Genomic DNA, 12,701 nt, shown 5'->3' on the forward strand with positions numbered 1-12,701 from the left:
TATTCACGTAAACTTTACAGTTTTTTGTGTTATATATATATATATATATATATATATATATATATATATATGCATACATATGATAGTTAATACAACAGGATTATACAATGAAGTATGGGTCATTAGTTATCACATCTGTTTAACAGGATGAACTTATATACAATCTATATTCATGCTTATTTGGTACTATGATTTATTTCATAAGGTAATAAATATGTATTGTTGGAACAAAATATATTATAATGAAATTATAATCTTATCTTATAATAATTTAATATTATATCAAAATATAAGATAATTGAATCTAATCTAATAATCTAATCTTATATCAAAATGTCTTATAATCAAATAAATACATTAGTATAATGTATTCTATCAATGATTTGTCTGTTGTCTTGTATAAAATGACCGGTGTTATGAATCTATCAATGCTACATTGCGAATTTTAAAAGCTTCATATATATATATATATATTTACTTAACATAAACAATTTAGATTTGTTGTTTGTATTAAACAGTTGTATCAACTTAAATATACTAGGTCTATTTCTATAATAACTTTTTATATAAATTGGTCTTAAATGAGCATATGCTGTACATTTAAACATCAAATGAAATTCGTCCTCGATCTCATTGGTAGAACAGATTTGACAAATACGTAATTGTCTATCCAATTGTTCTTATCTACCAGTGTGTATTCTCAAGTAATGGGGACATATACGTAATTTCGTAAGTACAACTCTGAGATCTCTCGACACAATTAGATCTAGATAAGATTTAAATCCATGTGACAGGTTAAGTGTTTTATACAAAGTTAAACTCCACTATCTGTAACATTTTCTTGCCATTGTTGCAAATATTCATCAATTAGCCTTTGCCGAAATGTACAAATGAACTGGTTGGCATTTATAGGTATGTAACTACACCAAACATAGTAAAAACCGTATCGTGTAAGAAGGTTCTTAACTTTACTAAACCAATTCGTTTTATTACTACTAGCATCAAACATAGCATCTTCTACAACTGACTTGGGAATAATGTTATCACTATCTTTTAACTTTAACCAATATTTTATAATACGAACATATCGGTTAATATACAATGGGTATCTACCCAGTTCACCGTATACAGCTACGTTAGCTGTAGATTGTCTAACACCAAGCGTAGCTTTGCAAAATTTCAGACGCAGCCTTTCTAACTGTGATGATTTGGTAAACCCCCATATTTCACACCCATACGTAATAATAGGAGAAACAAAAGCATCAAATAACTGCAGTGCTACTCTTGGTTTACATTCGTATTTTTTCAGATTTGACAATAAATTATTCAATGCTTTTAAACCTTTTCCATATAACGTCTGAGAATTAAGATTAAAATTACCAGTGTAGTTCAATGTAACACCTAAATAGTAAAAGTCATTTACAACATCCAAGTATTCATCAGCATATATCCATTTTTCAGTACGTTTTAAACTACCTCGTTTGCGAAATACTACAACTTTTGTCTTCGCAGTGTTCACTTTTAAACCCCATGTTTCACAGTAATGATGCTAATGGTCTATTGATTACTGTAAATCTTCTGGGGTTTCACCAATAACAACCATGTCATCTGCGAATAAAAAAAGAATCAAACACATATCCTGTATAACTATACCTTTGCTATTTCTATTTTGCAAATACATCTCTAGATCTTCTACGAAAAGAGAAAACAAGATCGGTGAGATTATCTCCCCTTGCCTCAAGCCAACTGCTATATCAAAATAATCAGAGTAGTTTTCACAATGTCTAACACATGACTTAACAGATTGATACATGCTGCGTATTATACGCAACACTTTACAATCAACGTTAGCTTTATACAATTTTAACCATATGGCATTGAGATATATGAAATCAAAACAACGCTTCATATCGACAAAACAGCAATACAAACGTTTATTCGAATTAACATAATTTTCAATAATTGAGTGTAGTACAAATACTGCATCTACTGTCGATCTACCCTTTCTGAAACCAAAAATCAGAAAGAGTGTTATTTTCTGTACACCATTTCGATATACGTTGGTTCAGTACACATGTAAATAACTTACACAATTACTTTATAAAGTAATACCTCTATAATATTTTACATCAGACTTATCGCCCTTTTTATGTAAGAGGACAATACTACCCTTGGTCCATGCAACTTGGAAATTTCCCGTATTCAAAAAAATATTGATTATCACTGTAATATGACCGGCTTAAATATCACAAGCTTCTATGACATATTCATTTAATAATTTATCTGTACCTGGCGATTTCCTTATTTTAAGTAATTTGATAGCTTTACAAACTTCGTCATATGTGATGCTTACCGAAACCCCTTTACTACGTGTAATTAGTAATAAATAATCACTCTACACTGGTATTTACCCATGTTGTTTACGAAAATACTAACGAAAAAATTTGTCCACATGTATTTGACGCGAATATTGCTTTATAACTGGAATTTCGCTTATGTTTTACACGGTTTCTGACGCCGAGCGGGTACCGAAATTCACCATGTTATTACGTATAAAAGTGATATTAATAATATTAAACATTGCTCATGGGGCATTTATCAATCATTATAATTGAAAGTGCAGAACAACAAAACGGTAGCATCGATACGTTTTTATTAAAATAGTAAATAGTAACATAAATAGTTTGCACCTGTTTCAGACATGAAAGGCGATTTATCACGTTGATTTCGTGAAGTTACGCAAATACCAATATTCCCTATAATTTTACATATACATGTGATGTAATTCATACTTAATATTGATTATATGACATTTTAAGTTTCTGAAATAAATAGCTATACATATAAGGGGGAGTTTGATAATTTTACATATGGAATATTTAAAGTATTATATTCAGTTTTAAGTTAAGGCCCTATTATTATTATTCTCGATGTGTCGCTCTTGGAAATTGTATAAATTAAATTCCTCTTACTTATCAATCTAGATACCGACTGTCCGAGTTACATAAACCCTATTTACACCGTTTTTTTAAATGTCATTTCCTATTTTTTCGATCAAAGTAAACGAAACTAGTTGAGTAAATGAGAACTAGACTTTCGGCTTGTCTAGAAAATGGCGGATATGTCGTTAGCAATCAGCGCGCACAATTTATCGATCGCTGATTGGTCGATCGATATTTAGATAAGAATTTATTGACAGTTGGCGAGATGTCAATTATACTCACAGCTACCCCCCCCCCCGGATAGGCAGGTAGTACTTATGAACTCATACAAACTGAACGCATTCAAGATCTACTGTCAATTCAACTTCCAGTTCAATGACTTCGAACAAAGCTGAACATACCACTATTCCACTCTTAAACCGAACAAAAAATAACACATTATACAACGATCTCTGCTTTGTGTAATTAATATCTATAACCTATGTCTTGAAGATATAAAACGTTCAACGACAAATGTCATTTCGAATGTGTGTGCCTTACTCAGTGCGCAGCTCTTTTGGAATGAGTCGAAACAAATCGTCTGGCGATCATATGATAGTGTAGTCTTATCGATGTGTCACTTAATCTTAATCGACTTTGTTTTGAATATGCTCACAATTAGACCGACTTTAAATTAGTATGTGGTTATCACGTGCGCTAAATATAAAACAATAATCGAGATAGCTATAGGTAAGTTATTTGTTAATATATAAAATCACATGATTTTTTTATTTACAGTTATAAATCGAAAAAAACACAGTGTTACTTCTTTTATTAAGAGTTTGATTGATAATGTATAAAAAAGACACCGTGAAGAATATTTTTAACGGGGGCAACTACATAAACGATTACATTTTAACTTCATATATTTTTACCACCAAATCATACCTTGCACATCAAGTGTCAAATAGTCCTTTAATTAATTAATTTTGATCAGAAATAGTTGCTCATTAATATAGTTGTGTTTTCATGAATATTTCCGCTAGTGTAATACTATGTACTCAAATTATTATTTTAACTTGTGGTCGTTGCTTGATTGATTTGTTGACAGATTAATTGAGATATTGTATCATTGTTTGATTATTTTATTTATTCGTTTTAATTCTTACCGTTACGAGTATTTGTTTGCACACGAATATCCAAAATGGATTAAATTATGTAAGCTTTGACTTTATAAATAATATAAATAGTTCAAGGGCGTTGGGTATTTATTGCTATTTTGAACATCTATGCATAAAAAATACTGTGTACCATTTTCATTCTTTAGATGATGTCTTCCTTCTTTGGGATAGTTTGGTTGATGCTTTTTGCTCAAGGTATGGTCGAAATTGTATTTAAGTAGAAAGTATAACTTATATAATATGATACAGTTATAATTATACATTGAACATTTAAATGACATTAAATTATAAACACTTAGTAGAAGTTGCATTGCTTCACACCTGTCCGTCGGTCGTCTGGCTGGTCGGTCTGTCAAAAGACCGTTCATTTCCGCGCGATATCTAGGCGCATTGTTGAGCTGCGATTTGTAACATTGATAAGGTGGTTATAGGGAATCGTAACAGAGACATGTTTTTCAACAATATATCTAATAAATACAGAATGTATCTTTCTGTGGACGAGATAGCGCCATTTCGTTTTGAGATAACCGGATCAAATCAAAGGCCACATGGGCATGTAACAGAAATTTTGTTTCTGCACGATATCTTTAGATGATTTTGAACTCTGATCAAGAAATGGATATAGTGGTAGTTTGTGCGACAAAGGAATACACCTATTGAGTTTGAGGTCAACATGCCAAAGATCAATGTCACGGAGCTTGCACCATGAAACGGGTTTTCGCAAACTTCATATTTAATTATTTGAACTATGATCATCCAAAGTGCACGAATGTTAATGTGTAGTAAATAAAGAAGTTAATTTAGTATTAGGGAGTCAAGTAAAAAGTTATTTCACTCGGATCTTGCTAGGCGATATAAAGATACCGCTTTGACATACGATCAACTCAATTATAATGCTAGTTGCGCAGGATGAGAGGATGACGCCATTTAACTTGAAATTCAACAGTGTCGTAATTCTAAGAAAAGAGTCTTGATAATTTTTTTATACATATTTACGACTCAAGTCAGTTTTTTTCGCTTATATGTTTTTCATACATAAATTGTTTAATTAAAAGGGTTTTCAATCCATGCAACACCATGTGTCGATGAGAGTCGTCACACCCGAAGGGATTTAAGCCAATTTGTTATCCAAATTTTAATCCGTGAAATATTGTATGTTGACTATTCGAACACAAGGAAAGTTTTAGTGCTCGACTTGTTTTTTCCCCCCTAAATCATGTAGGTTCGTGGATATTTTGTATTTTTCACAAATACTATATTATATGAAAATTTTGACTAACGTCGTTTCGATCCTAATAAACAGAACCTTTAAAAATAAGAAATATTTTTTAAATAAGACGATGGGCATTACAATGAATGCTTATGTCATAGTTCTTTTAAAGGGATCTTTTCACGCTTTGGTAAATTGACAAAATTGAAAAAGTTGTTTCAGATTCGTAAGTTTTCGTTTTAGTTATGATATTTGTGAGGAAACAGTAATACTGAACATTAACCATGCTCTAATATAGCCATTATATGCATCTTTTGACGATTTTAAAACCTAAAAATTATAAAGCGTTGCAACGCGAAACGATTGAATAATTTGGAGAGTTCTGTTTTTGTCGTTAAATTTTGTGAAACTACGAAGATTGCTTATATAAGGTATAAAATACGTCGCGAATGTGTACTCGGCGGAATAGCTCAGTAGGCTAAAGCGTTTTTACTTCAGGACTCTGGCAGGACTCCAGGGGTCACTGGTTCGAAACCTGCTCCGGGCAATGTTCTTTTCCTTTTTTAAATTTTTTTCTTGATTTTTTACTGGAGCCTTTATGATCCAATGTTTACATTTATCAATATAAAGCATTTAATGAATAAGTTAAAAAAATGCCAAAATCTGTGAAAAGGCCCCTTTAAATATACAACAGCAGGGAGATATTATTGGTTACGCGTCCTCTCGGATTCCCCGATTTTTTATACACCAGCTATTAACGAAAACCTATATGCTCTGACATGATTTATGATTAATTTGATATAAAGTCCATCATTATCAATATATGTATCGTGGATAATGTGATCATATGCCAACACATATTTTGTGATTGAAATTACCTTGATATTACAATATTATAAATTGAATTTAAAGAAACACTTCTTTTACTACACTTTGCTTTCAAACATATGTTTTCATTAATAAGTTATTATATGAGTACACTTATAATAATACATAAGTGTAAAAAAGACGTACAGCGCGAACAAAATTTAACTAGAAATTAAACCGATTGTTTTTAATGCGTTTGTATTTACAACGCCGCACGCTATTTATAGAACAACGCATTTTGTAGCTTTCGTTTTCTCGGCAGCTGGAATTAATTCAATGGCTAGGAAGACAGTTTCAACGTGAAAAAAAATGCCACACTATAGTAAAGCGAAATATAAGATCAATCAAACTTGCCATAGTCTTTGTTCATCTTAAATTAAAAAAAGATAATAGCAAATACGTCTACCATTAATATCTTTGTTTTACAATCATTCATAACACATACAGCACTGGGCAGACGTGACGTGCAGATAATTAAATTCGGTAGTATTCTTCATCATACCCATTAATTGTACCATTAAATTAACAATGTTGCTTTTGTTGGCTAACAAAAAAAGTTGTTTGATTCAGGGAATTAATTTATCATTTTATTAAAAAATACAGTCTTAAAAATGGTTCATATATTAAAGCGCTCCTCAGCTAAAAATCTCTCACGAACGATTCATATATTTTCTTTATCGGCAATATTTTTAAGCATGTTAACTGGGGCAAAACACTTGCTCATTATGTAAGATTCAAACACTCTCTTTGCAAATTTATTTATTGTATTGAATGTGTAAGATATTCCTTGCACAAAGTTTTTCCTTTAATATGAAAGATTGCCGTAAAGTTGTGACCAGTAATATTTGATGTTGACTAATGCTCATATAAAATGACAATATAGCTCTATTTTGTAATAAATCATTATAGCGCTTTATAGCATTCGTATTAAGTAATATAAAATGAATGACATCATTCGATTTTACTTCTTCGGTATCCACCATAAACATAAAGATATATCGAAGTGTACGAATTCATGTTGTCATAATGTTTAAGACGTGCAAGAGCTTTACAGTGTGCCTGGACAATTTATACAACGAATAATTGTTTAACTTATTTGATTGATACTATATATTTAATTACAGGACCGTTTGAAGTATATGGACAAGTTGCACTTGGACCGACAGAGGTTAAACCAATATCAGTATTCGAATGCCTATCAAATGTTGACATTAAATTTCGATTCTTTCTCGAAACGGATAACAAAACAGGACAGCTAATAGCAGAATGCGATACTGCAGTACTCACATGCTATTTGTCACATTCCTCTCTATCCAAATATTATTCAGTAAAGTACGCTGGTAAAGGTGGAGAGTTAGATATCTTAGAAGATAATAAACAGACTCGAGGCATCTACACTTGCTGCGCAACGTATAACTCTTCTAGTTGCGTCAGACGGAAAATAACGGGCCCGCCATACACACACATTACAACTTTACACAACAGCACGCCACACACACACACTACAACTTCACACATCGGCAAGGCCGTTGAAAACAAAATTCTGGAGCGACAAGCGAACAGCAAAACAAACGCCACAGGTAAGCAGGAAACAATTGGACAAATCATCTTAAATGGAGGTTATTTTACTATTTACCTTTAATAAATGCTAGAACTGACAATTAAGGAAACATTACTACTCAAAATCAACGAAAATTTAGTACACTTTTTCGTTAAATAAACGAATTATAAATCAAGTGTTCCATATGGCAATTGCCGAAATTTCAACGCCAGATGTGGTCTGGTAAAATAGATGTTTGTAGATACAAAATGCTCGTTTTTGTAATTTTTTTTGCATATTTAATTCCATTTTAATTTCCCGCAACGATATCTATTCATACGACACATGAACGTATGAATAGATATGCAAAACAATAAAAACGAGCATTTTGTATCTACAAACATCTATTTTACCAGACCACATCTGGCGTTTTAATTTCGGCAAATGCCATAAGGAACACTTGATTTTTAATTGGTAAAGTTTATTTTACGAACGATTGTACGAAATTTTCGTTTATTTTGAGTAGTAATGTTTCTTTAAAGTGATATTATGGGCATTTTCACTGTTGAATTGAGCTGAACAGATTTAACAACTCAAAAGAGTTAGTTAAAATATGGTTACTGACCAATTATCTGCAAACTCATCTTGCTACCAGTTGTTTATAAAAATATATTTTACATTCGATATCTTACGTGACTGACCCAGTCCCGTAAGGCGAAATGATCCTTAAAACAAAAATTGTGTCTTTGTGTCGTATGAACGAATCTGCACTAAAACTAAATTTAGGTTCACATCGTATATGTATGACCAGTTGTCAAACGAAAGTACGGTTGATATTCAAATGCATTATTTTTCTCTTTTCGGGATATTGTTTTAGTATGTTGATGCTGCATTAACAAATATATAGAGAATACTAGGTTAGCGTTGAATACAGAGAAGTTTATGTTGCGAGGCCAAGAACGCCGGGAGCGCGAGTCTTGGCGAGCGCTTTCGGTGTTCGAGCCGAGCAACATAAACTTCTCTGTATTGAACGCTAATCCTAGTATTCTATTTATCCCATTTGATTTTTTCCAACGTGACATTTAACATAAAGAGATCTTATAACCTTAACAATAATTTTAATTCATTCTTTAAAGCGCTTAAAATCTAACGAATGTAACCATGCGTAGTGATATAAATGTATTTGTTCTGGTACGCAAAATAGTCTTAAAAAAATTCACACACAAACTGTAAAACGAGTAAAAATATTACCATATGCCTCATTTTACGCAGCATGCGAATTGTTACACATTACGACCGCGAAAAGAAGATTTTACTTTACTATAATTCATTTTATTTTCGAAAGAAAATGATCAAAATCCACTATGGCGGCGATTGCTCCTGACAAAATGATGTCGACGTCAACATACATGTACACTATCGATGACCTTGACAATTTCGACGAGGAAACACACAATTGCAGCGACTGACACTTTATTTGACTTAATATACAGGGCAATACATTTTCCGACTTTGGACGACGAATTTAAGGACGCGCAGAACGTGTTTTTTATATAATGTTTTGGGTATGCCGTGTGTGATCCGATGCATCAATGGCGCCCATGTTAAAATCATTTCCCCGAGAACAGGGAACGACAAAAGTACAAACAAAAACCAAAACACGTTCGAACTAGTATCTTGCCTTTAATTATCATTTAAAATCCATCTAATAAGCCATTTAACTTAAAGACCCTTATGCCATCCTATCACTATATTCAAATGAGAACTCAATAAACTTTCTTCTTCGTCACACACTACGTCATGTACTTTATGTACATTACTGCTGTTAAAATGCACCGGAGCAGTTTATGAAATAATAGCCGTTGGTAAACTCGGTTGCATTTGCAGATTTCTGCATACAAACATAATTATGTTTAAACTTGCACAATGTTTTATTTGTCTATGGTAAATGCCCTCATTGTACAAGAAAATAAAAAAATTAATATATAAATACAGAAAAAAATGGAAAACATTCCATTACACAACAGATAAATGAGTGGATAATACCCGCGTACAAAATGGGACGTTCCGAATTCCAGTGTGGTGCTATTTTTACCATCTTATTCTTTACACAGCTCTATGCCTAACGTGAATTAAATCGGAAAGCAAATATTGCAGATTATTTATGAATTGTGCGATATTTGTATGGCTTGTTGTACATAATTAAATGTCAAAAGTACATGCATGGATTATAAACAATGCACATTACACAAAATAAGGAAAATGTGATAAATTGACAATTCAAATATGTCGATATACAGTACATGTACATGGGAAATAAGTCGCGTTTATAATAAATCGTCAATTTTTTTTTTGGGGGGGGGGGGAAATGACGCAATAATTATGTCATTTTATGACGCCATCAATCAGCTGATTCATTATACAATTATGTCATATGACTAGATTTAAAGGTTGAAGGTCGTATAATTTTGAAGCTAAAGTTTTCTCGACTTTATTTCTTATGAAAAATCATTCAGTGGTAAAGTAAAAAGTAGTCCGTGCACGCGACAGGTATATCCCACATGGTTGAATACCGGTTAGTATATTCCGTAAGGTGTTATACCGTCAATGTCGCGTTGAAAATGGGATAAAAGTGTATATGAAGTGAAAACACCAAAAATAAACAACGGTTGCGATAGACACCTATAAACTGTTAGATGCTCATAATATCACTTTAATGCAGTACCAGATTCACTTTGCGTTCTGACAGACATTACTCTGTACAGATAAACACGCAAATAATTATATATAAAAAACAAGGTTGATTTATATTTTTATAACATACATATATTTTTTATACCCCGAATGTTATTATTTTTCATTTTAGAAACGAAATTGGATGTGAATGATAATCGCCCTTTATTGGTAGGCATTTTGGTTGTGCTTATTATTGGTGTAGCCGTCATCATAGTATTAACAACCGTGATTGTTTGCGATAGTAAGTATAATATTTGAGATTTAAATGTAAAAAAAATGAAACAGTTTTACTAAAATGTATGAACGATAACAAAATCTATAAAGCTGCCTGATGGTAGCCCATTAAAATTGCTTGCAATTTATACATAATCGCGACAAAGTAAAAAACGCCTGACGTTTAAAAAACAATCTTGTTGAAATGATATTGGTTCACACACATGCAAACATTAAAGAAAAACTACTGGCCAAAATCAACGAACATTTCGTACAATATTTCGTAAAATAAAGCTAAACAATTTAAAATCATTGTTCCTTATGGCAATTGCCGAAATTTCAACGCCAGATGTGGTCTGGTAAAATAGATGTTTGTAGATACAAAAAGATACAAATATTGTTTAGGTGTTAACTTTATTTTACGAAATACTATACGAAAATTTCGTTGATTTTGAGCGTTATAGAGGCTTTAATTCCGTATAAAGAATGCATTTTATTATGAAGGACTTTAATTGATGTATGATGTGTTTCTTCTTTGTCAACAGCCCCGATTGTTTCTTTTCAGAGTGCAGCAAACAAAAAGGTATGAAGCTGTTCAAACATTGTTTAGTCACATACTAAAGTCACCTTTTGTCATTTTTTAATAATAGGCATTCATTTCTAGTTGAAATATTGAATGCTCAAGATAAGTAACAGTTTGAAGATAGTCATTTATGAACTACATGTTAGATGTAGGTTTTACTTTACAGAAAATAATTATCGATATTTAAAATGAACGTATTGATATATATTGTCCACATCGTCTTACACTGTACATAACGTAATATATTATTATGACTTGAATGCCTGTTCATACGAGATCAGTTGCTGTTTGCCGTGTTAGCTTGTGAGTGACATCGTCGACCATTCGCCAAGTAATGCGTATATGGTAGTATGGTGTTAATATTAAAGCGAACATTTAAAATCTACTTGCAGATCAAAATCCAGAACAAACAACTTTCATACGGAAAACTTGAGAGATGGAACTTTTGACAACATACGAAAATACGGCTGGAAGGAATAAGTGTAGATAACAATATAATTATGTTTACGTTTATTTCTACTTATACATATATGTATCACGCCCAATACCCAATAAATACTATTGCAGTGCATATATGTGTTGAACAAGGAACTTAATATAACATGAATATTGCATCATATGTGATATGTGCTGAATAAGGACCATAATATAATATGAATATTACATCATGATATGTGATATGTGTTGAAAAAGGACAATAATATTTTATCATATTAACTGAAGTGTCCACCAATATTTCAGAAGCCGTATGAATAACGATTATGAAGTACAAATGAGAGATGTGTAAATGTAATTTACTGACAGCGTTGAACGTAAAATCACACAAAAAACTAGATAAATGACTTATGATCTTAAATAAATGTTCTTATTTACATGTATGAAGAAACATACGTGTGAAGAACAGAGATGCAAACAACTTAAGACCACTTACGACCATCGTTAACATTGGTTTCTGAAATTCACTTAACGTTACTCAGCTATTTTAGAGACTAGTTACTGGTTGCAAATGGTGGCCGACTAGTCATCAGTATACATTTTGTCGCAGATTTATTTCGAAAATGTTATTCTTCAACATGAATAATTACCATGTAATTTATATGTTGTCATATGTTATTAAAAAAATAAAATATATTTTGGATTTATTTTAATCGTTGAAAAAACAATACTTATTTTAATAATCGATTAGTAAAATATTTAAAGTTGCCCCACTTGTTAATTTTGCTTGCGCGAGAAAAAATAAGATATTTAACAATCGTAGTGAATGAAACATACATGAAATACATCAATATGCATACGCAACATTGAACACGGTACCATCATCCTGAATATGTTTTGTTTACCGAAGTTAGAGATATTGGAGCCGGAAATGTAACTCCCACACATTTTTAGTGCATTTTTGATGATTTTATCAACAGTTAATTGGTTTGAACACTATTTATTTAGTTCATTT

General features: G+C 31.8%; 1 protein-coding gene across 1 annotated transcript; it reads left to right on the plus strand.

Moving 5' to 3' along the window:
* Positions 1-4,254: 4,254 nt before the first annotated feature.
* On the plus strand, positions 4,255-12,344 carry LOC127867719 (uncharacterized). The gene is made up of 5 exons (XM_052409063.1): positions 4,255-4,297; positions 7,304-7,759; positions 10,586-10,696; positions 11,234-11,251; positions 11,644-12,344. The coding sequence occupies exons 1-5, from the start codon at positions 4,282-4,284 to the stop codon at positions 11,682-11,684; spliced, it is 642 nt and encodes a 213-aa protein (XP_052265023.1). The 5' UTR covers positions 4,255-4,281; the 3' UTR covers positions 11,685-12,344.
* The last annotated feature ends 357 nt before the right edge of the window (positions 12,345-12,701 follow it).

The sequence above is a fragment of the Dreissena polymorpha genome, chromosome 2 (genome assembly GCF_020536995.1).
Source record: "Dreissena polymorpha isolate Duluth1 chromosome 2, UMN_Dpol_1.0, whole genome shotgun sequence".
NCBI classification, from domain to species: Eukaryota; Metazoa; Mollusca; class Bivalvia; order Myida; family Dreissenidae; genus Dreissena; species Dreissena polymorpha.

Coding starts and splice junctions, on each gene's coding strand:
- LOC127867719 (XM_052409063.1), top strand. Junction 7,760..10,585: donor CAGCAAAACAAACGCCACAG/GTAAGCAGGAAA, acceptor TTTTCATTTTAG/AAACGAAATTGGATGTGAAT.